The 26,043-nt window shown below is 39.6% G+C and overlaps 1 protein-coding gene across 4 annotated transcripts; it reads right to left on the bottom strand.

The window, feature by feature from the left end:
• Positions 1-1,083: 1,083 nt before the first annotated feature.
• MTRF1 (mitochondrial translation release factor 1) lies at positions 1,084-23,712 on the bottom strand. 4 transcript variants are annotated; one of them, XM_040991340.1, is made up of 10 exons: positions 23,440-23,712; positions 21,689-22,074; positions 20,126-20,217; positions 18,698-18,779; positions 18,396-18,503; positions 12,962-13,134; positions 11,218-11,335; positions 8,719-8,855; positions 7,010-7,108; positions 1,084-1,322 (listed from the first exon to the last, which is right to left on the bottom strand). In XM_040991340.1, the coding sequence occupies exons 2-10, from the start codon at positions 21,900-21,902 to the stop codon at positions 1,209-1,211; spliced, it is 1,137 nt and encodes a 378-aa protein (XP_040847274.1). In that variant the 5' UTR covers positions 21,903-22,074; positions 23,440-23,712; the 3' UTR covers positions 1,084-1,208. The 4 variants fall into 4 exon arrangements, with proteins under 4 accessions (XP_040847274.1, XP_040847271.1, XP_040847272.1 ...); XM_040991337.1 differs by having other exon boundaries at positions 21,689-22,114; XM_040991338.1 differs by lacking the exon at positions 7,010-7,108 and having other exon boundaries at positions 1,095-1,322; positions 21,689-22,114.
• Between the last annotated feature and the right edge of the window lie 2,331 nt (positions 23,713-26,043).

Raw genomic sequence — 26,043 nt, forward strand, 5'->3', positions numbered from 1 at the left:
GGAGACCCGGAAGAGGCTCCTGGCTTCGGATCGGCATAGTATCGGCCCGTTGCGCTCACTTGGGGAGTGAATCATCGGATGGAAGATCTTCCTCTCTGTCTCTCCTCTCTGTATATCCGCCTTTCCAATGAAAAAAATAATAAAAATAAATCTTTAAAAAAAAGAGTTATTAATTAAATGTATCCAGTAAGCCCTAAATGACAGTCAACAAACATTAAACTGGGCAAATACTCATACTCCTTAACAGGAAACATGGTCTTTGGTCTGGTGCAATAGCCTAGTGGCTAATCCTCATCTGGCCAGGACCCCACATAGACACTGGTTCATGCCCCAGCTGTGCCACTTCCCATCCAGCTCCCTGCTTTTGGCCTGGGAAAGCAGTTGAGGACGGCCCAAAAAAGCTTCTGGATTCTGATTAGCTCAGCTCTAGCCTTTGAGGCCACTTTCCAGTAAAAATAAAAATTTTTAAAAAATCTTTCCAGAGGGAAGCAGATATAGAACGAAAGATCTTTTGTCTGCTGATTCACTCTCCAAGTAACTGCAATGGCCCGAGCTGAGCCAATCCGAAGCCAGGAGCCAGAACCTTATTCTGGGTCTCCCATTCGGATGCAGGGTCCCAAGGCTTCAGGCTATCCTCGACTGCCTTCCCAAGCCACAAGTAGGAAGCTGGATGGGAAGTGGAGTTGCTGGAACATGAACCAGTGCCCAAATAGGATCCTGGCGCATGCAAGGCAAGGACTTTAGCCACTAGGCTATCGCAATGGGCCTGTATCAGCATTCTTATATTTAATTGGTCTTCTAGCTTATGTTCTCTCATAATATTTAACATAAGTTTCTTACAAAAGAATTTCTACTACACTACCTCTTTATGGAACTTCTACTTTTCCTTTATGTGAAAACAATCAGTTATCTGTGTCTCCTAACTGTAATTTCTAAGACTCCACTACAGTTCTTTTACAGTTACTGAGCTTGAATTGATCAACATATTTCTCTATTCAATGATGCATGATTGTTTTCCGCTTAAAGATTTGGACAATTCTTTACAGAAACCCTAAGATAAGCAATTAGGCCAAGACATGTAATTCTGATTCATTAAAATATACTTGCACAATATATTTATAGCTGCACCTTACAAATAATCATTAAGATATCCCTGCTTTCATGTGCTTCTTGACAAAGACCCATTTCGTTTTATAATAAATTAGCATTTATTTGGCTGATTTAAGACTTTGGTTAAGAATTTCAACAATGGCTTCTTCATCTGCTGATTGAAGCAGTTTCTGAATTAGATGATCCAGGCATTTCTCACCACATAAAAATTCCTGGTAAAAAAAACAGAGTTATTGTGAAACTTGGTTATTAGAAATAAAGAAAGAACATGTTTAATATATGTTTATGACCTTTCAAAGATCATTTGAGAGAGGAAAAAACAAAAATAGACATACACACACACAGCTCCTCTTTTCTGCTTTACTCCCTAAATACCTGTGTTGGCTGGGACAGGCCAAGCTGAAGCTAGCATTGGGAAGTTAAACAAGTCTCCTGCATGGGCTGCAGGGAGCCAATCACTTCAGGCATACCTGCTGTCCAAAGGTCTACAAAGTCAGGACACTCATGTTCACCTGGTATCTTATGTGCTAGAGCAAATGCCCACTCCTTTTATTTCTTTACAGTCATTATTTAATAGCAATAAAGGATTTCTAATGTTCTGCAGCATCATAAGCAGTTGTTGGGAGGATTTGCAACTTTTTCTGGCTTTTTATAGCAAATAGAATGTTACCTCTTCTCAAATTGTTTAAATTCAAATTTTGTTTTAAAATGAACTTCTGAGATTTGCTTTCCAGCAACTCTGGATACGACAAAGGAAAGAAATATGAATCAACCTGAACATAATACTAGGTTCTCGGGTGATTTTGAGCAAGATAAGCTTGGTGAATTCTTCCCTCTTTTGTAGCTTATAAGTTTTTGATTCTGGACCTGACAATCCTACCCTTCTCACTCACACCATGCTGCTTCCAGGGGCTGACTGAAATGTCTCAACCTGGCAGGTGTTTTGTTACCAATCTCTCAGAATCGGGCTCTGACAGAGCCTCCTCGGACTAAGCCAGTTTATCTTTCTTGTACCATCTCTTTAGAATTAAGATCCTTAATCTGTAACTAATTTACAAGTTTTCTGATACATTGTAGGTACAGTAATTTAAAATTCTATTAGTCTTGTGTAATCAAAAAGTATCTTTGGTGGAATACCTAGGAAAACTTCCTTGAGATCTGCAACTCATTTTTTCAAGTGGCTCAATAATTAACATAGATGTATATAGAGAGAAGGAAGTACAGGCGGAAAAAAATAGTTAAATATAGCAAAAGGTAGCAATTGTTAAACTTCAGTATAGGTTATGTAGTATTCACTGAACTAGTCTTTAAAATTTATATATGTTTGACAATTTTCAAAATGTAAACTTTAGAAAAAGATGTGCAATTACAAATTACCTCCAAATACTCCAATAGGTAACAACTGTTTCAATTAGACCTCCTACAGTCTCCCAAACATTTTTCCTCTGAAAAATTACTAAAATAATGACCTCTGGTACTAGATGTGATCAGAGGGGTTGGGATTAGTGAATTCACATACTCTCATATTTTAGAAATATTCAACTTCAGACCCTGGCTTAATAGAAATACTTTAATTTTGATATTGAAACATGGGACATTGAAAGTTTTGATGTAAGAACAGTCTTAAAGTAGAGAAAGGTTAAGTGTACACATTACATCTTCAAATAAGCCCTAAAGGAAAAGATATGTGTTAATATCTTTGTATTCCTAAAAATGCCAGTAGAGTAAAACTCTAAACAGATAACAGAAACACTATGATGTAACCTTAAAATTAAGAATAATTTTATTTTGAATATGAGGAAATTGCTTATAAAGTAAGTACACCCTGGCATTGTAAAGACACCAGCATCCTATACTAGAGTGCTGCTTTGAGTCCTGGCTACACAGCTTTTGATCTTGCTTCCTGCTAAAATGCCTGGGATGGTAGAAGATGGACCAAGTATTTCCCTAATACCCATGTGGGAAACCTGCATGAAATCCAAGTTTAGCCTGGCCCAGACCTGGTTGTTACAGTCATTTGAGGAGTGAACTAGTGGATGAAAGATTTTTCTCTCTTTCTCCAAATCTTTCAAATAAATTCAAAAGTAAATATTTAAAGAAAAAAAAGTCAATTTAAAAAAGAATAGTATTTCCACAAGTAAGCTGCTGTTTCAATAAAGAGAATAAGTATGAAAATAGGCACAGAAATACATAGATTTAAAGTCCAGGGCAAAAAAAAATTTTTTTAGTTAAAAAGTAAATGAAGTCTGGCCTAGCATGCGTCAGGATGCCATATGGGTGCCAGTTCAAATCCTGGTGGCCCAACTTCCCATCCAGCTCCCTGCTTGTAGCCTGGGAAAGAAGTGGAGGATGGCCCAAGGCCTTGGGACTCTGCACTCACGTAGGAGACCCAGAAGAAGCTCCAGGCTCCTGGCATGGATTGGCACAGCTCTGGTCATTGCAGCCACGTGGGGGGAGTGAATCATCAGATGGAAGATCTTCCTCTCTGTATATCTGTTTTTCCATAAAAATAAATAAATCTTTTTAAAAATTAAAATAAATGAATTCCAAGGCAAGGGGAAATTTCTAGTGTAAATGCAATATAAGGAAGTAAGACATACTAAGAAATCTGTACAAAGAGTTTGAGAAACAGAATTTGTGAAATGATACATCATGTGATAGTCTTTTAGATAAATGCAAATAAAATAAAAGGAGAATTCTGGAAAAATGCCAAATGATCTCACAGGAATGTACCGGCTGCTGCTACCTCCGAACCATAGAAATACATGAGCGTGGGTCTCCAGGTCTTTTGGCTTCTTCCTGCCAGTTAATTTCTTTCCTTGTTTCCTTCTTTCATTCTTCCTTCCCTTCTTCATTTCTTCCTTCCTTCCTTCTTTTCTTCTTTTAAAGATTTATTTATTTTTATTGAAAAGGCAGATATACAGAGAGGAGGAGAGACAGAGAGGAAGATCTTCTGTCCAATGATACACTCCCCAAGTGACTGCAACAGCTGGAGCTGAGCCAATCCGAAGCCAGGACCCAGGAGCTTCTTCCAGGTCTCCCACACAGGTACAGGTTCCTAAGGCTTTGGGTATTCCTTGACTGCCTTCCAAGGCCACAAGCAAGGAGCTGGATGGGAAGTGGAGCTGCCAGGATTAGAACCAGCACCCATATAGGATCCTGGCACATGCAAGGCGAGGACTTTAGCTGCTAGGCCACGCCGTCAGGCCCAACTGCCAATTTCTTACTTTCTGTTTTTCTCATTCTATTAGCCTCAATCTTCTCTCACTGAAGAATGTTTTCTTGTCAGCGTTAGAAACGTGGCTTCTTAGCTTTATAAGTATTTCATATTCATTTTTAGCCACTAAAAAATACTGTTTAAAAGAATCTCCTTTTTTAACAATCCTGGGAAAGAACCCATAACGGGGTTTATTCCGATATCCACCCCAAACAAATCCACTAAAGATCACGATCATGTAACACCATAGTCATTTCAAAAGGGATTTTCTGGGTAGAGCACAAAGAAGGGCAAGCTCTAGAATAAGGCAGATCTGAGCAAAATGTCCCAAAGATATTTCCTTTCTTTTCCATCCACTCTGTTTATTCCATCCATTGTCTGTTACTCTGGGGTTGAGATTCTTATCATTGTTTCAAACAATTTATTTCTAAAATTTTTGTGTCTACTAGTCTCTTTACTGTCCTTCATACGAATTTAACTATAAAAATTTAGTTTAATTGACAAATAATTATTGTACACAGATATACCATAGATTTTAGTGTGTTCATGTTTCAAAAATCTCATCCCTAATTGGAAATATTGTAAATATAAAAGGCATTTAATACACCTAATTTACTAAACTTCAGAGTTTTGCTTAGCCTACCTTAATTGTGCTCAAACACTTACACCAGACGATGCTTGTGTCAAATCATCTAATACCTGTACTATTCTATGGTAAAATGCTGAATATTTCATGTAATTCGCTCAATATTGTTTGAAAGGGAAAAACCGAGTTGCCATAGGGGTGTATTTTTGCACCATTGTAGGTCAAACCACCGTAAGTTGGAGGCTGTATATATCTATGCAGTGCAAGGTATGCTTTGCTATGGAGAATAATGAAATCATGCTGGAGTACAAGTCCAACATTTCATGTATCTGTTATGGGTCATGATAACATTTAAATGCCCAGCTTTAGCAATTTTGAAATACACAGTGCATTATTTCTTATGTCATCATTCTTCCCAGTACATGGTTAAAGTGTATGCCTCCCATCAAACTGAAACTGCACTCTGGGATAAATTTTTCCCTTTTCTGTTCCTGCCTCCTTCACAGAGATTTTCATGTTTTGTTACATTTTTCCATGTTGTTTTTATATCATTTATTTTCAATAGCATATCTTTCTTTTCTCGCTTTTTTTTTAAAGATTTATTTATTTATTTATTTTTAAGATTTATTTTTATTATTTTTTATTGGAAAGGCGGATATACAGAGAGGAGAGACAGAGAGGAAGATCTTCCGTCCGATGATTCACTCCCCCAAGTGAGCGCAACGGGCAGATACTATGCCGATCCAAAGCCAGGAGCCTCTTCCGGGTCTCCCACGCGGGTGCAGGTTCCCAAAGCTTTGGGCCGTCCTCGACTGCTTTCCCAGGCCACAGGCAGGGAGCTGGAAGGGAAGCGGGGCTGCCGGGATTAGAACCGGCGCCCATATGGGATCCCGGGTGTGCAAGGCGAGGACCTTTAACCACTTGCGCCACCGCGCCGGGCCCCAAATATCTTTCTTTTCTAAATTCTGGTTAGTGATTGTTGAAATACACCGATATTATTTTCCTCATTACTTCTGGGTCAGGCATGCTAATTTAGCAATGACATATATGTAGGCAAAAATCAGATGTTTAGAACCAAGGAGGCCAGGTGCCATGCCTGTTTCATGACAGACTACTATACTATGCACCTTCATGCCTACTTAAAAGATGCTAAGGGCCAGTGCAATAGCTTAACTGCCTAATCCTCAACCTGCAAGCAATAGCATCCCATATGTGTGTCCCAGCTGTTCCACCTCCCATCTAGTTCTCTCTTTATGCACTGCGAAAGAAGTGGAGGATGGCCCAATGCCTTGGGACCCTACACCTGTGTCAGAGACCAGGAGAATGTGTTTGACTTTAAATCACTTCAGCTCTGGTCATCTGAGGAGTGAACCAGCAAATGGAAGATCTTTCTCTCCTTCCTCTCCTTCTCTCCATAAATCTGCCTTTCCTAAATAAATAAATAGAGTCTAAAAAAGAAAAAAAAGAAAAAAATAATAAAGGATGCTACAGACCATAAAAATGTGGCTGTCTCAGGGAAAAAAACTGTCATCATGACTAGAAAAACAACTGAAAGAATATGGTGCAATTAGAGAAATATGGCCAAACACATTTGGCTAAGACTGCATTTCCTGAGGAGAAGGAAATTAGCAAATACTTTCCCCTTCTCTACACAGCTCCTCCATGTCCACACAAGAAAGCCTTAGCTGCTGCTACATGGACAGAGGAAGTGGCATAATCGACGTGAAATTTATAAATACACTGGAAACAGTTTGCTTCTCAAACCAAGAGAACCAAGTCTATCAAGTTCACTTCCCCCTCCATTGGCAGCAAAAGGGAAATTTTTCTTTGCCTCATTATTAATGTACTATCAAAAAGTCCTGGATAGACAGGATTTAGGTAGCTGGTGTTCATTCAGTCTTCACAGGGTCTTTTTCACAGCTGCTTAACTGTAACACCTGAATCTAATGAATTTACACACTGAGGTACTCTTGAATCTGAGATGGCCCTTGGTGCACATCATGTTTATAATTCCCGCTCACAGAGTGCGCACAGAGACCAGTATTGTGTATGGTGTATATCTGAAGAATAATTTCAGCAAATTTAGTAAATATTACCTTAATATCACGAACTTCATAGGATATCCTGTGGTCAGTGACTCTGTCATGGGTGAAATTGTATGTCCGAATTCTCTCTGACTGTGCTCTTGTTCCCACCTGCACCACAGCAAAAACCATTCATAATTTAACCTGAAAATTTCATTACAATGGAAAATACACCTGAAAGATGAATTTTGTCTTTTAACAATTAAGTATTTTCTAAGTCGTCTCTGCAAAGTGAGAAGCAGAACTTCACAGGAGAACAGGATGGAGTTTCAGGCTCCTGGCTTGGCCTGGCTTAGCCTCGTTATTTCAGCTATTTGGGGAGCAAACCAGCAGATGGAGGATCTCTATCTCTTTCTTCTTCTTTCATTTTATGTATTGCAAAGGCAGAACAACAGAGAGAGAAATCCTCCATCTATTAGTTTACCCCCAAATGGTTGGAGGGCTGGGTCTGGACCAGGCTGAAGCCAGAAGCCTGGAACTCCATCTGGGTCTCCCACATGTCTGGAAGAGGCCCAAGCACATAGGCCATCTTCTGCTGTCCTTGCAGGCACAGTTAAAGGGAGCCACATGCAAGCAGAGAAGCCAGGTTGCAAACCAGTGCTACAGTATGTGATGCTAGCGTTGCAGACAGTGGCTTCACTTGCTGCTCTACAATGTTAGCCCCAACAAATACATCATCAAAACAATTAATCATCTTCCCATCTTAAAGAGCACATAATGGAAAATAAATCTCCCTTCTCCCCATCCTCTGATTCCAGCAGTAGCAATCATCATCCCCAGGTGCTGTGTATGACTTTATTTATTTATTTGCACCATCATTAAATTTGTCCCCACAGAGTCATAATAAAAAAAGAGATGGGGAATGGGACAGACATTTAGTTCAGGTGTCAAGACTCTGCTCAGCACACAAGCATCCTTCGTGTCCTGGCTCTGCTTCCAATTCTAGCTTACTGCTAACATATCCTGGCAGGCAGCAGGTAATGGCTCAGGCACCTATGGTTCTGCCTAGGTACCTAAACTCAAATGTAGGGCAGCAAGGCAAAAACTTCTCTTTTTCTTTGTCTTTCGCCTCCCTGTCCCCACAGTATGCTTTCCAATATGTAACATTTTGTGGCCCTGCTTGATTGCTCAGTGGCTAATTCCTTACTTTGCATATTGTGGGATCTCATAGGGGTACCATTTCATGTTCCAGCTGCTCCACTTCCATCTAGCTCCCTGCTTGTGGCCTGAGAAAGCAGTGGAGGATGGCCCAAATGCCTTGGGACCCTGCACCTGCATGGGAAACCCAGAAGAAGCTCTTAGCTCCTGACTTTGGATTGGTTCAGCTCCAGCCAATGCGACCACATGGGGAGTGAACCAGCAGATGAAAGATCTGTCTCTCCTTCTCTCTGTAAATTTGACTTTCCAATAAAAATAAAGAATTCTTTAAAGATAAATAAGTAAAATAAATTTTTATAAGAATGGTGCAGGTTTTTAAATTTTAAAAAATTGTGAAAACCTCAACTTCTAAACAACTATTGACTTTATTTTCAGTTATGACATAAACGCTGAAGGGAAACTGGTACCCCTAAGGGATGCCAACATTGCAGGCAGAAGCTTAGCTTATTACTCCACTATACCAGCTGAAACATTTCAATTTAAGTATGAACAAACATTACATTTTCTATATAAAGTAATAACTTTTGTTTAGTTATTAAATGGTTACAGGAAATTAATCTTACCTGCAGTTTCCTAGCACTTTGTTGTTGACATCTGTCTTTCTCAATAATCTGCTGGAAGAGCCGTGCTCTCAACACACGCAGAGCTATTTCTTTATTTTTTATCTGTGATCGTTCTTGTTGGCATTCTACTACTAATCCTGAAAAATAGCAAGGATCAGAGGTGAACTCTTCTCCACATGCCAAATTAAGATAGACCTGAGGAACATTAGAAAGGAAAAGCCAACCAAGAAAGGCTGACAAAAGATGAAAACCTTTCAGATCTGGCACGGGTCAGAACGTGCACCTGGGTTTCAGTGGTAACAGCCGCAGAGTGCTGCTTGGATTCTGCTGGAGAAGACAGAGCAGCAGATGGATGAGCAGCCTTAATCTGAAAAACCCAAATCCTGAACTGTGTGTACTGATACAACCCTTGAGTTCTGAAGCCCTTCAGATTTTTAGGTGAGAGCTTCTTGGCAAGCAGAGTCTAATACAAATACTACTAAATCTGAAAACTCAAAAATCTGAATACTCCTGGTCATAGACATTTTGGATAGAAGATACAAAGCCTGCATTTTCATTTCCTAAACTCTGGCTCTTCCTCCCAGTTTGCATTTTAACTGACGGGAAAATGATGCATATTTAAGGAGACCATGTGATACTTCAATACATGAATATATTATGTAAGGTTTCAACTGGTATAAATAGACCCATCTCCTCAAACACATCATCGATTCATGGTAAAAAAAAAAAAAATCAAAATCCTTTCTTCTAGCTTTCTTAAAATACAAAGTTATCATCATCTACATCTAGAGTCACTCTACAATATCAGAATGTATTTTTTCTGTCTTAATGTAACTGACTCTCAGAACCCATTGATCAATCTTCCCATCCTCCATCACCTCTACTCTCCTTGGTGATTAGGAATAGTACTGCAATAATCACAGAAGTACAGATCTTTTTTTGACAAGTGACTTCATTTCTTTGGCTACATACCCAGGAATGGGACAGCATCACATGATAATTTTGCTTGTAATTTCTTGGAAAATCTCCATGGTGTCTTCCTAACGGTGGTATGAATTTACATTCCTACCAACAGTGAATGAATTCTTTTTCTTCACCTCCTGACCAGCATTTGTTATCTTTGTCTTTTTGGTAGTGGTCAAAGGTAAACGTACTTCTCTGCTTTATTGTAGCCATGGAGCTGGACAGGGGCTCTCAAATTCCCTCCATCTCCCAGCCATCTGCCTGGAGCTCTCTTGCATCTAGGACTCTTTTTCTACCACCTAAGAAAATATGGAAAATTTTCTTTAAAGATGGCCACATGTTCATGAGCTTTTCTCCAAATTCCTGTTCTTGCCAGCTAACCTATATGAATTTTTTGCCAAAGCACCTGCGCTGTTCCCATCTACTGGCTTAGGCTAGCAGACTTAGCTTCAAACTACTGGCAGCTCATGGGCTATGGTGGTGACACCTCAGGCTAATCTTCTACACCACGGTGCCAGCATCCCATATGGTACCAGTTCATGTCCCAGCTGCTCCAGCTCTTTGCTTATGGCCTGGAAAAGCAGTGGAGGACAGCCCAAGTCCTAAGGACCCTTCTCCCATGTGGAAGATCCAGAAGAAGCTCCTGGCTCCCAGCTTCAGATTAGTTCATGTGTGGCCATTTGGGGAGTGAACTAGTGAATCAAAGGCCTTCTTTCTCTTTCTTTCCATAAAATCTGCCTTTCAAATAAAATATAAATGAATCCTTTAAAAATAATTTTAGGGCCTGACGCGATGGCGCAGTGCTTAAGGTCCTCGCCTTGCATGCCCGGGATCCCATATGGGTGCTGGTTCTAGTCCCGGCGGCCCTGCTTCCCATCCTGCTCCCTGCCTGTGGCCCGGGAAAGCAGTCGAGGACAGCCCAAAGCTTTGGGAACCTGCACCCGCGTGGGAGACCCGGAAGAGGCTCCTGGCTTTGGATCGGCATAGCATCGGCCCGTTGCGCTCACTTGGGGAGTGAATCATCGGACAGAAGATCTTCCTCTCTGTCTCTCCTCTCTGTATATCCGCCTTTCCAATAAAATAAAATAAATCTTTAAAAAAAATAAATAAATAAATATTTTTAAAAGTGAAAAAGTAAAAAAAAAAACTTTTTTGCAATCCCAAAACAGAAATGTTAAAGACTTCAGAATTATTATTTTTTAAAGATTATTTATTTATTTATTCATTTATTATTTATTTATCTATTGGAAAAACAGATTTATGGACAGAAGGAGAAACAGAGAGAAAGATCTTTCATCCAGTTCCTCACTCCCCAAGTGGCTCTTGGTTCCAGATTCCTGTTAATGCTTATCCCAGGATGCAGCATTTGCGAAGGCTCAAATGGAGGGTCTTTCTCGCCCAGGAAACCTGGATTGAATTCTTGGTGCTTCCCTATGATCTGGCCCACTCACTGCCACTGCAGGCAACTGGGGAATAAACCAGACAATGAGAGTTCTCTATGTCTGTAGAAAGTATAAAATGAAGGGCCTTGTTTACCTGTGGGTAAGTGGACGAGTCTGACAGCACTATCTGTTGTATTAACATGCTGTCCTCCTGCTCCTTTGGCTCGGAATGTATCTATTCGCAAATCTTTGGCATCCACTTTGACATCTACCTAGAACAAAAGGCATAGCATAAAAGTTGAATCATTAGTTTACAATGAAATGAGATCAAGTAAAAGAGAAAGGAAGGAGCAACTGGGAGGTACGGGAGGGAAGGCAACAGAATATCAATGAATTTTTGGACAATTAAAACCTGAATGTGAGGTGTTTCAGCATAGGTGTATGTGCCCTAGAAACCACTTAGTAATTACAAAGGCAAAAATATACTTTACAATGGAGCTATTTATATGGTGACCATCTATCTTAACTAAATGATCAAACTAAAGCTCTGTAAAGGTGGGATAATCTGACTTTGATGCCTTCTGATAAGATGTGACTCGTCTGTGACTATACCTAGAACATATTCTTGCTTGAAATGTGTAACCATAATGGAATGGAATATTATGATACAACTTTCAATATAATAGAGAGAGTAAAGGAACAAGTTCAGAAGTACTATGAGCAAAACATCAGAGTAATCCTGAAGGTGGAAGATTTCAAAGCATCAGTGTCATAAAAAATAATTGAGGGGAGACTGTTTCATACTTAAAAGCATTATGGCAGATAAATGCAACCTGTGAAATTTGATTGAAGTATGCCTAAAAAGATTATCTATGAAAATACTTGTAGAGTGATCAGAGAATCCACAGAATGATCTAGATATTAGGCAGTTATGATTAACTTTCATGGATAGTGTTCTTATGCTTATCTAGGAGAAAGTCCATAATCTTAGGTGATGTGGATGATTTGAGGGGAAAAGTCTTATGGTATCTGCTGCATCCTTTATAGTCCATTTGAAGATTTAGCTACATACATATATAGGAATCACACAAATGCAAAGCAGCTGTTGACCCCAGGTAATGGCTTTAAAAGTTTTCATTGTGTTTTTTTTTCAACTTTATGTATTCTCTTAGAGAAAACAAACAGGCAGTGTGGCTATATTCAAGATAGAAATCTCATACAGAGATTACATCACTAATTTAAAATATCTGGAATTCATTAGTTTTACTTAGAATAAAACACAGACAATGGGCCCGGCGTGATAGCATACTGGTTAAGGTCCTTGCCTTGAATGCGCCAGGATCCCATATGGGTGCCGATTCTAATCCTGGCAGCTCCACTTCCCATCCAGCTCCCTGCTTGTGGCCTGGGAAAGCAGTCGAGGACAGCCTAAGGCCTTGGGATCCTGCACCCACGTGGGAGACCTGGAGGAAGTTCCTGGCTCCTGGCTTTGGATCAGTGCAGCACCGGCATTGCGGTCACTTGGGAGTGAATCATCTGAGGGAAGATCTTCCTCTCTGTCTCTCCTCTTCTCTGTATATCTGACTTTCCAATAAAAATAAATAAATCTTTAAAAAAAACGCAAACAAGGTGTTTTTTAAAAAAAAGTTCCTTAAATTCTACTTCTGAAATTTAAAAATAAAAAGGTGACTTTTATTTGAAACAAAACAAAATAAATCAAAAAGCCTTCATTAGGTATAAGAGGAGCAACTTTACCTGGAATTAAAGATTTCCCATTAGAGATGATAAAATCCAATCTATAACCATTCAGAGAAAAAAAAAATTTCTGGGAGTAATGGCTTCTTAGCAGAACACACATTTACACAGAGTGAGCTCCCCAGGGCTCCCAGGGAAGTTACCTCATCTGGTTGAGGGAGGACAATGACGGACATTGTCCCAGTGTGAATACGCTGCATCCTCGATGACAAGCCCACCTCAGGGATGCGCTGAACTCGGTGAATGCCACCTTCATACTTCAAATGCTTATAGACATTGTTACCAGAAATTCGGGCAGCTGCATGATGTAGTCCACCTAGAAAAAACAACATCCAAAAATATTAATGAATTCTACTTCAAGAGGGATCAGAACCCTAAGTTATTCTAACCTAAAGTCTGACTACATTTTCCAATTATTAATGTAACAATGTATTAAACAAAACATAACAAATACTAGTTCTGGTTATCTTTGTGCAATAGAACGATTTTTTTAAAGATCTATTTATTGGCATGGTGCAGTATCCTAGTGGCTAACTCCTTACCTTGCAACCACGTAGATCTCATACAGTTACTGGTCCATGTCCCAGCTGCTCTACCTCCCATTCAGCTCCTGGCCTGTGAAAGCAGTAGAAGATGGCCCAAAGCCTTGGCACCCGCATCCACGGGAAAGACCCAGAAGTAGCTCTGGGATCCTGGCTTTGGACCAGCTCAGCTCTAGCCGCTGCGGCCATTTGGGGAGTGAACCAGCAGATGCAAGATCTTTCTCTCTGTCTCTCCTTCTCGCTGTAAATTTGCCTTTCCAATAAAAATGAAAAAAAAAATTACAAAAAAAGGTTTTATTATTCAAAAGAGCTACAGAGAAAAAGAAGGAGAGAGGCAAGGAGGGAGGGACAGGGAGAGAGCTTCCATCTGCTCATTCACTTCCCAAATGGCTACAACAGCCAAGGCTGGACCAAAGCCAGGCACCATGATCTTTATCCAAGTCTCCTTTGTGGATTCAGGGGAGCAGTGGATACATTAGCAGGAAACTGGATTGGAAATGAAGCAGCTAGATCTGAACTGGCACTCATTTGGGATGCTATGGCTACAGACAGTGGCTTAACCATGCGCCACAGCACCTGCCCCAGAATAACAGATTTTATAACATTTGTTTTCTATGCTTTTTGTAAATTTGTTTCTAAATTTCCTATGATGCACAAGTTTTACCTTTATAACCAGGACAAAAAAGCAGGTCCTTTTCTGCACTGAACTACTCCATGCAAACTTAGATCATATATACAAGAATGCTCAAAACAACAATTTTATAACATTGAGTAATTCTATAGGTTCTTCCAAGTTTAAGAATTTGTTGAAAGTTCTCTTTTACTTCACTGTGGAGCAGAATGATTAACACTAAGAATTATTAATGCCTAGGTTGTCTTCTCAGATAACTGCTTAAAAAAACTTTTCAAATGACAAACATATAGAGAAAATGGTAAGAATCAAATGTATGACTTAGTAACCACAACTTAGATCAACAAAAAGAACTTTGTCAAGAACTCCACAATCCCTCCCATAATGCCCTTTCCAGGCATAATTCTTCCCTCCCCTCTGGAATAATCATTATGCCTTTATTCCTTTCCTTATTATAATTTCATTACCTAAATGTGCAGCCCGAGGTACTATTGTTTGGTCTTCCCCTATGAAACATTTTGATAGGTCTTTCAGATAGGTCTTAAGCCCCGTGTGCACTATTCATTTTCTAAACATTATCATCTGTTGAGGAACGTGGGCTCCCAACGATTTGGTTTTGCTGGATTGAATGTTCTCAGGGTAATTCCACCTGTCCTGATACCTTCTGCATTGGCTATAATCTGGTTTGGATATCAGCTTTGGCCTCTGGGTAAGATTATAGGAGGCACAAAATGTCTGGATGGCTCTCTTTTTTGTAGTATTGATAGCCTTTGATGCTTAATGTATCACGGGGGTTAGAAAACAGTGATAACCTAGGCCTATAATTTTTTAAAAATTTATTTTATTTTTATTGGAAAGGCAGATATGCAGAGAGGAGGAGAAAGAGAGGAAGATCCTCTGTCCTCTGATTCACTCCCTAATGAGAACTCCCCAGAGTCATGCTGATCCAGAGCCAGAAGTCTGGAGCCTCTTCCAGGTCTCCCACATGGGTGGGTACAGGGTCCCAAGGCTTTGGGCCATCCTCCACTGCTTACCCAGGCCATAAGCAAGGAGATGGATGGGAAACAGGGTCACTGGGATTAGAACTGGCACCCATATGGGATCCCAACATGTCCAAGGCAAAGATTTTAGTAGCTAGGCTACAGCGCTGGGCCCACAGGTTATAATTTTTTAATTATCTTTTAAAATACAACTATAGGGAAACACTTTCCCTTGTCTAATATTTGATTGCCTAGTGTGATATTATACAGTGCTTGCAAGGTGAGGGTTTATCCATTGAGCCATTATTGTGCAGGCCCATAAATAAAATAAATATAAAAAAACTTTTTTAACTTTTTAAAAATATCTTTATCTTACTTTGCTAGTGAGCCATTATCTCTGAAAGTCTCCTAATTATTACAAACCAAGGATGGAACCTATTATTAAACTCCAATCAAACTATTGGTTCTTTGATTCTTCTTTTATTAAAAAATATTTATTTGGGACCGGCACGGTAGCCTAGTGTCTAAAGTCCTCACTGCCACAATCCCACGTGGGTGCTGGTTCATGTCCGGCTGCTCCACTTCCCATCCAGCTCCCTTGCTTGTAGGCCAGGAAAACACTAGAAAACGGACCAAATCCTTGGGACCCTGCTCCGCATTAGCCAGACTTAAATTTAACCCCAGTATTGCTATTACTTATTTTGGGACCATAGATTAATCACTTACTCTCTGAGCTGAGATCCTGATCTGTAAAATAAGATAAGTGATATCTATTTATCAGAGTGGTGAGGATATTTATGTAAGACACACTTGAGCAAGCAATAGCACTTTTTTATCCACTATCAGACAATCAGACATTGCCCATTCATTCTTTGGAGATTTTTTTTTCACATGTATCTCCACTCCCAATTCTTTTTTTAAAATATATATATATATATATATATATATATATATATTTGAAATTCAGAGTTATAGAGTGGGACTCCTCCCAATTCTTAGTCGTGTGTAGATTGTTCTAACAACCTCTTTGCAGTCTCTCTTACATCAAGACTCTCATCCATCCTTCATACCGATGTCAAAATAATCTTCCTAAAAATGTCTTCTAGCAGATAGTATTCAAATTCATAAAATCTTCAACAGTTCCCTATGCCCTCTCAACCAAACATGTTCAACATTCAAGGCCCTTAAGAAGTACTCCCTTAAGCCCATTTCAGCTGTCACATCCCATGCTCCCAGTGTGCCGTGGGTACGTGAACCCCCGGGTTACTTCCCAGCACCGCACTGCTGGGGATGTCGTCCCTTCCCTTTGCCCGCACTGGCACTCCCTCTTCCCGAGCACAGGCTGTACTTACAATCTGCACCAACTACCTCTTACTTGTGCTCAATTCTGGCTTCCATTTCTCTGTTGTTTACCTTACATTACTCCTCATTCCCCACTTGCAGTTGTGATGAGCTTTCTACTATGGTGCATTCCTGTCTAGTCAAGCAGACAAAAGTTTTTCAGAAGAACCAAAAGAATGGACAAAAATGAGAATTACTGCAGGTGTTCTAAATTAACATACTTGGTTATTTAAAGGTTTAAAGATCTGTACTGTTAGTTTTATGCTATATACATATTTATCAATTACAGGTTTCCTGAAAAGAAGCACAAGTGGATTAGCTTTTTCTGCTTTCCTGTAAGAATCCAACACATTGTTGTGCTGGATTTTGCAAATCATCAAGTCTAAAGTTGGTGCTAAGGCATGAAGGTGGTTTATTCAGGTTAGCCTAGGTCTCCCAGCCACTTCCCCAGCCGAGAAGGGCTGGAGGGGGAGGGCCGCTGCAGCCGAGGCTGTTGCAGGATCAGCAGGGAAGGAAAAAGAGAAAGAGAGAGTGAGCCCCGAGCCACGCCCCCCTCCTCAGTTGAACAGCCCAGCGTTCTTATATATTTTAGGCTATTAATTATATAGTCATGATTTAGCAGGCTTCTATTGGTGGGTTTGAAGCAAGCAATTTTCAAAAAGTACAAATTGATGAGCTATAGGGTGGTGAATCTTATCAAACACCAGGTACGTCCTTCCCGAGGAGTGGTCTGCCTACGTGACCTGCCAGGTGTCCTGCCGGGTGTCGGTGTCACATAGACCATCAGGCCTGGAGTTCACACAGCCCCCAGCCAAGCCATTAAGGCAGAATCACAAAAGGCAGAAAACATCTAGGTTCTTCAACATCATTAGGCACTCAGTATAATTTTTAATATCTGATTATATCATATAAATTATATAAAATTTATGGAAAAAATTGATTTTGTTTATTTGAAAGGCAGTTACAGAGGGAGAAGGGAGAAGAGAGAAAATGAGAAAAAGAGGTCTTGCATTTGCTGATTCATTCCCCAAATGCCTAAAGTCCAAGGATGGGCCAGGAGCCAGGAGCTTTATCTGGGTCACCCATGTGGGTGCAGGGGCTCAGCACCTGGGCCATCTTCTAATACTCTCCCAGGCACTTCAGCAGGGAGCTGGATCAAAAGTGGAATAGTCAGAAAGGGAGAAGGGTATCCATATGGGATTACAGCCCCGCCAATAGTGACTTTCACCAACTATGCTACAATGCCAGCCACATCTCTAAAATTCTTTCCGTGTAAAAACTTAATATATCTTTACAATACAGTACTTTTCAAAGCAAGGTAAGTAGTCACAGTGTTTGGCAGATATAGATCAAATGTTTTTTAAACCGGACAATAGAGCAGGTGTTTAGCCTAGTGTTTATGATGCCAGTTTACAAGTCTATGTCCCATAACATAGTACCTCAGTTCAGTACCCAACTACTGCTCTTGCCTCCAGCTTTCTGCTCCTGCAGACTCTGGCAGGCAGTGGTGATATCTCAAGTAACTGGGCTTCTGTGATCTATATGCAAGACCTGGGTTGAGTTCCTGGCTCCCAACTTTGGATTAATCCATCCTTGGTTGTCCCAGGCAACTGAGGATTGAACCAGTCAATGGGAGCTCTGCCTTAGTACCTCAAGATAGATAGATAGATAGATAGATAGATAGATAGATAGATAGATAGATAGATAAATGAAGAGGGACTCTGGGTAGGCATTTAATGCATTGGTTAAAACAATTGGATTCTACACTGGAGTGCCTGGGTTTAAGTCTCAGCTTTCCTTTTGATTCAGTTTCCTGCTAATGTGCACCCTAGGCAGCAAATGATGGCTCAAGGAGATAGGTCCCTAGCATTGAGTACCAACCCTGGGTTGAGTTTGGCTTCAAAGTGATTAAGCCCCAGTTGTTGCATGGTATTAAGGAAGTGGATGGAGGATGCCTATCTCTCAAAGTCTTTAAAGAAACAAATAAATAAAATTTACAAGTTAGACAATATGGTTCTACTGAAAATGAGAGGTAAAAGAATTTTTGGCATCTTCTATGAACAGAGTCCTCAAATATGCCTACCATATTCTGCTGGTGTATAATTTAGAAGTTCAAATTTCCAGTGTTTATAACGTGAATAATTCTGGTACATGTCAAATATTTCTCGGGTAAACTGTTGGCAGATATCACCTGAAAGAAAGTACAAAAAATATTCAGTCAGCACAAATTTCTAAGACAGCTATACCCAGATCCAAGCCTCTTAGAAAATAAGCAATAACTACTTCTGAAGTTAAACACATTAAATGGACTTTTAAAGTCACAGTGATATCATACCAAGTAAAAAGTATTTTCTACTTCATTTATAATAACATTATTTTATTGACCTCCAGTAGTTCTTCCAGATGTCACTTCCAAAATAACATCATTTTTGTCATATTTCTCCTTTGGAACTAGATTCTGGAAGAGCTAGAAAAGAAAAAAAAAATCAACTTTTGAGTATACATTTTCTTCAGTGTGCTATTATCATCTGAACTTAGAGAAAAGCCTTTAAAACATTTTTAAAAATTAGTAACGAACAAAATCGTAGACTCCTAATAAAGTTCTTCCTAAAATGCTACAATAAATACATCTGATTAGACCTAAACCAGGTACTCAATTCATGTTAACAATGAGGCTACTTTTCAGAATATTGTCCATAACACTATCAGAATATCCTAATTATCTTTTTCCCCTCAAATACCTTAATTTTCTAAAATGCAGAAGTTTAGATCAAAGTCTAGAGTTTTTGCCTCTTATAATTAGTTTTGCACAGTGGCTTCTTTCATCGAAGCCTAGCTTTAAAAGACCTCATTTGGAGAAAATGAACTTTAATATGTGATGATAATCTCCCCTGCTATAAATCAAAGTAGACAACAGGTCATCCCATGCTCGTTCAGCAGAGCCACTCATTTTAAAAGACTGTTGAAAATTCCAAATCGTTTTTCAACCATGACCCAAAGAAAAAAAAAAGGCTCCTAATGAAGCAATCGACTTTCCTCTTGGAAAGAAAAGTCTTTCAAATAAAACTCAAAGTACGTTTCGGTCATGGCTCTCCCTATTGCCAATTTCTGAAATACTTCATCACTGCTAGAAATGATATGGTCTGTGGGAGAGAATATTAGACTAAGGGTCAGATATCTTCTGCCTTGGACTCACTGATTAAATTCATTAAAAAAAAAATAACAACTGATACCTCTTCTTCAGCCACCAAAACCCTCAGATAGTCCATTTCCTAGATACCAAGGGTAAGACAACTAAAGGCAGGAAGATAGCACAAAGCACAGAGGAAAATATCTACTAGCACTGGGCTCTGCACCATCTGCGGAGAAACCAGCCTCTGAACTGGAAGGCAGACAGACCACAATATTCTACTTACACGTCCAGGAGGAAATGTTCATGAGCCTTGAGAGACTCAGTTGGCCAAGACTGTTACTAGTCCTAACTAAAGATCTGGGTTAACCAACTATTTCTACACCACAGGTTTCATCCCATTCTACCCAGTGTCAGTTTTCAATCACTAATTAAGGATTATGAACCCACCTACCCTAACCCTTCCAACATTTAAAAAATGTTGACTATTCTCCACAATCAATTAAGCAATTAATGTCTTTACTAGCATGTGTTCTCTTGTCTTGCACATTAGCAGATAACAGACTCCACTCTGAAATGACACAAGAAACACTTAATAAGCCAGTGTTTAGAAAGCAGTGAAGTTAGCCTAGCAAGAACAGCTGTATTTTAACACTATTTAAATCAGTCTACCTAAAATATACCTCAGAGTATAACATGCTGATTTTTTCCTCAATGGCTTGTCTTTCTTCCAATGCAAGTGATTGTAACTGCTTTTCATCATGTGTATTTAGACCTAAAAAGAAGAACAGTAAAGTTTTTAAATTACAGAAAAGCTATCTCAGTGTTCCTTGCAATGTTTTATTTCAGTTGGGAAGACAACCCACCCCACGCACAGGAGGAACCTTCTGAGCAATCATGGACAATATATATAACAAAAGATAGTGTGTGGATTACAAAGATTTTTTTTGCAACAAAATAAATTTAACATTTAATTCAGTTTTTCCAGGAACTTTTTGAAATTCCCCTGTATTTATGATAACTGTATGACTTTATCCCCCAAAGCCTGTAATTTCAATGTTCAGAATTATGGAAAGCAGTGACTAATCAGATTTCAAAAGGGTTCAGCCAATGATCATTCAAATGAAATATTTTCAAAGTATTTGGTTTAGTGCCTGACACAAAGATGTAGTACAAATGTACCTGTATTACCAGAGAAAAGCAAAACTGTAGAGCTATAGTCTTCAGAAATTATTTATTCCAACGTCCTTGCAGGGCAGCAGGTAAAGCTGAAGCTTATGATGCCGTTAGAGTTGATGCTCTATTCCTGTTCCAACTCCCTGCTAATGCTCCTGCTACGGCAGCGGATGGCTCAAGTGTTGGGCCCCTGTCTCCCTTGTGGGAGACCAGAGTGAAGTCCTGGCTGTTGGCTTCAGCCTGGTTCAGACCTGGATGTTGTAGTGATTTGGGTAGTAACCCAGTGGATGGAGGATATCTATTATCTCTCTTCCTCTCTCTTCCTCTCCCTCTCTTTCTTTCCACCAACTCTCTGTTGTTCTGTGTTCCAAATAAACAAATCTTAAAAAAAAGAGAACTACAATTTGTTAATCTTACAGATGATAATGATCCTATGGCTCAAAGAGGTTATGTGAATTTAAGAAGAAAGCATTTGGAAGCGCCAATTATGTGCCAAGCAAACTTCTCAAAATTAATTACAAATTTGAGTGACATTATACAGTAAGAAAATAAAAAAAATCTTCATTAGGGCCCGGCGTAGTAGCCCATGCATCAAGATCCTAGCCCATGCATCAGGATCCCATATAGCTACTGGTTCATGTCCAGCTGCTCCACTTCCCATCAAGCTCCCTGCTTGTGGCCTGGGAAAGCAGTGAAGGATGGCCCAAAGCCTTGGGACCCTGCACCCACATGGGTGACCTGGAAGAAGCTCCTGGCTTCAGACTGGCTCAGCTCTGGACGTTACAGCCACTTGGGGAGTGAACCAGTGGATGGAAGATATTTCTGTGTCTTTTCTCTGTAAATCTTTCCAATAAAAAAACTTCGCTAAACTTACTTAGAAGACTTACAAGAGTACCACTATCAGAAAGCAGGAAAATGTAAAGTTTGGAACATATAAGACTTTATTGAACAAATCCCATCTTTTCCACATATTCAACTTACTTCTTAAAGGCTTTTAAAAATACTCAATCCAATAAAACTTTAACTTAGAAAAACAACCCTGTACTTAAACATTTTTTTCTTGTACTTACTTTTACACATTGACTCTAATTCTTCAATAGCTTGTTGGGCCTCCAGAATTTCTTGGTATATGGCTGCAAGGGGTGCTAATTCGGCATGTCTTCGGTTCAAGGACTTTCGGTTCCCATCAGTTACAGAGACACGATGTAAACACTTATCAAGTGTTTGGTATTCCTTATTGAGGTCCTCCATGTATTTCTGCAGTGCTTTGTATTTCCAAAGCATTCGGGTGTCTTTATGACAGTATCTCCTGGACCAACTCTTATTTAACAGAGGATGGAGAATATGACTTCTGTTTTGCTTAAAAATGTGCAGCCTTATATGAAGATGTTTGTGTTTTAACTGATGAGCATAAAGATGGATGTGACGCTGCAGAGAACCAGTAAAAGATGGATTTCTAAAAAGCCAAATATACAGGTGATGATTCATCTCAGCATCTGAAATACAATAAATATACCTGAGAAAATCAACTCTAAATCTTATTTAGTTCACTGCATCAACTCTCTTGGAACACAGTCTCAAACTCAACAACCCAAAAAGCAAAATTCCTGGCCCAGTCCCAACCTGCTATTGTAGGCTCAGTGCTTCTATTTTTCAATTCTGCAGTCACTTTTACAAGGTGCTTCCCTTTTAGCTCAAAAATCCCAAAGGAAGAAAACTTCAAATAGTAACAAACTCAAAAAGGAAGTCATATGAAAAAGCAACAGTGATGATAATTATAGTATGTGAAAACACAATACAGAACAGTATAATCTCTAATGTATTTTCAAAACTTTCTACAATATCTGGCTTATGTGGTTTTTAAAACCAAATGTTAATAAAACGTAGAATTATGGATACCTTTTGCCTAACTCACATTTTTTTCCTACTTTCTCAAAGCTTCTACACAGATAAGACATGTTACCTTCTAATAATAAAAGAAGTTAATTTTATAAATTACAGGTTAGGCAGTATTGGCTATGTGCAATAATTACCTGTTCTCTTCCCTTTCAACAGAATAATCAAGAACTAATAAAAGTCCACAAAAATTTTATTGAGAAAGGGAACATTAGCCGTTTTAGGAAAATACCTTGCCTCTAAAATCCTATGGTTCAAAGTTGAAACAAGGGTCAAATCTTATTAGACTAAACCTTTACTGTCTCCATCATGCCTAATATATTAACAGATATGTTCACATAGGAGTTCAGTAAATCTTTAAATCTTCTGAGTATTATCGCTTAGGAAGTCTCTCAGAATGATCTCTAGACTATCCAGTTTTCAGACTGAACATACTGAATCACATTTGGAATTGAGCTGTGCAAGAAAACACCCGGGCTTGGCAGCCACACAAGGTAACTCTCCCCTGGCAGAAGTTTCTATGTGTCTGTACGTAAAGACACAAACACATCAGAGGAAGTGTCTCCATTTGGAAGAAGACAGAACAAAAGGAAAACAGATTTTTGCTGCAATACTTCCAGCTGAAAGTTCCATCTCATGAAGTGATAGAATGAGTGATTTTCAAGGTCATGAACGTTTAGAAACAAAGCCTCTTTCCCCCAATGTTATCTTTATCTGGGTGATGCCAAGAACTTTGCATCACCCATCACAGGGGCAGTACTATTCTGATATTTTAGAAAAGTCATTGCCGTGGGTGTATCTGCAGAAGTACAACGCAGGCGAGCCGCACGTGTGGAGCATCTGCAGAAGGAGGCAACGTGAGGGGGAAGGGACAAAGGGATAAAGCAAGATACCCTCTTCGGAGCACAAAAAGAATTTTAACTACCTAAGAAACAGAAGGGGAAAAAGCAGGTTTATGTTTCCTTACAGACGCCGAACCCGTCCGTGACAGCCAAAGCCTTCAGGAAACACCTCGGACCACTGCTTCTTCCGGGTTAGCACCTGTTTCCGCCTCCTCCCCGTCTCGAAATTTCTCTGCAGTAGTTCTTTGAGTATACGTTGCAGCGGGCCAACATGAAAACAGTGCGTTGCAGTGGAGTAAAACAAGATGGAAATCCTTTTGCGAGATCGCAAAGTACCATATTTTTCCAGATCGAAAATCCAGGGTATGGATGGAGAGGGTAGAAGGGCCGGAAGGTTCTTTCCAAGGAATCTTGGGAGTTGTAGTTTATCCTACACCCGAACTCGGGAACCAAAGATGGAGTTTTGGTTTTCACAATCACACTGTAAACCCAAAGAGACACATTTTCTCAGATCGATTGAGAGATCAAGCTTTACCACACACAAAGATTACAGGTTAAATTACTAGAATTGCCTTCTATGTTAGGAACCTTTAAAGCAGTAATTCTTAAAAATTAGGACTATCATTTCCATCATCCAAAAGGTCAGTAGATTATGTTAACTCTTGTAATTTGAGTTTCCGTTGCTTGTAAAAATAATACCAAAGAAGACTATATATACCTATCTTTAAAAAGTCATGATAGAACCCCAAAATAACTCGTGGGCTTTGAGGATAATGTTACATACACATGCTTAGCCTACATTCACAGATTGTGAACCCCCACTTAAAGAGCTTCAAAAGCCAATTAAGCAATCCCAGGAAAGTGTAAACATACTGCCTCTCTTTGAATATTCTAGGGGGAAGAGACTTAGCTATAGTATTTATAAGTCATTTGATCTCTGTGCCTCAGTTTTTCTAACTAAAATGCCAAGGCAGAAATACTCCATGGGGAGTCACTGTGGCACAACAGGATAAGGATCTCCATCCACCTGGGAGGCAGTCAATGATGGCAGTGCTTGGGCACCAGTCGTCCCCATGGGAGAACTGGATGAAGTCACTATAGTAAAATTCAACCAAAAAAAATCTTAATAACCCTTCTTACTGACTTAAAAATATTTTTTCTTATGCTATTCTCATATACTTAAAAGTAGAACTAGTTATAAAGAAGAAATAATATGTAACACATGTTCAGTTGAGGGGATCCCTGAAGATACATCATTTGAGGTGATCCTAGACCTGGTTTTTGTGTGTGCTTGCCAGTACAGTGTCTGGCACAGTCCATCACCCAAATCAGCCTACACACACACTGTTGCTTGCAATTGCAGGATCATTTCTGTCTCCAGCCTTGTCTTGTACGCAAATCAAATGGGTGGTGAAACCCAGCCCGATCCTACCCACCACACACTTGGTAACTATAATTAGTTTCATATTTGAATGGATTAAGGATGGTACTGAAAAGTTAGTGTTCTTAGGAATACCTAAATGTCCACCTCCAACTTGGAAAACAAAAACAAAACAACAGAATATGCAAGAACATTATTCAGGTTCAATCAGATCAAACTGCCCAAATTACAAAGGAGTAGGGACTGAAAATTTGCACTTTGTTTCCTCAAAGATATTTGTCAGCTGTTTTTTGATTCTGAGAATATTTTGCATTTAAAATATTAACAAGAGATTCATTTGTGAATTTCTGCATGAATTTTCAATCAGTAGTATCCATTTAGGAGTTTTCCTTAGAGAAGCCACCAGGGTTTCCACAGCCTTGGACATGCTTTGCAGGGCTAGTTCACACTGGTTGTGGAGGCTGGTTCCAAGCTAAGTTTGAATCTTCGGTCTTACCTGGGAAATTTCCACTTGGAACATCAGCCATGACCCTACAACTTATAATACACTATGGAGATTCACCCACTAAATAAATAAATAAGTAAAAAAGATTCACCTGGCTTTCTGTTTCTCAGGAATTTAAGTACTTGATCATATCTTGAGATAGCACACAGTATGAATATTAACAAGTTGGGATTTTAATTAGATTTTTTTACCACAAAGTGGAATAAAATGTTATTAATTTAATACACACTTGTTTTGTTTGGTTGGTTGTCTTGGTTTGGTGTGTGTTTCCCCCCTCTTTTTAATAAAAGTTTATTTCTAAATGTATAACGGGCTTGAGAGTAACACTTCATTCTAAATACAGGCGGCAAAAGATGTTCCAGCCAGGAAGCTGAATGTTCAGATCGGCATGGGGTCAAGGGCAGCATTACTTCAGAGGCGAGAAGCAGGTTACTTTTTGCCAGATTTCTTAATTCCACGTGCAGCCCAGGGGCTCTCTCTCTCTCTCTCTCTCTCTCTCCAGGTGCTTCCATTATGCTAACACCTCCACTCTTGGCTGACCCAGGACAGGTGATCTCCTGAGCATGGTCCCTGTGTACTGCTTAGATGGAGCAATGGTTATCATAATGTTTCTGGTTTGTGTGCTGTCAGGAGTTTCAGGAGGGGTGGGGCCCGGCAGTAGTGGAATGTGGGCAGAGAAGCCAGGGAAAGGTGAATGTCTACAGCTTTGTAAGTGTGTCCAGGTTCTTTGTAAGTGTGTCCCAGTTATTTGTTGCATGTCTCTTGGGATAACTTATATTGTTGGGGAAGCTGGGACATAGG

The sequence above is a fragment of the Ochotona curzoniae genome, unplaced genomic scaffold (genome assembly GCF_017591425.1).
Source record: "Ochotona curzoniae isolate NIBS_2020 unplaced genomic scaffold, NIBS_Ocur_1.0 contig_64, whole genome shotgun sequence".
NCBI lineage: Eukaryota > Metazoa > Chordata > Mammalia > Lagomorpha > Ochotonidae > Ochotona > Ochotona curzoniae.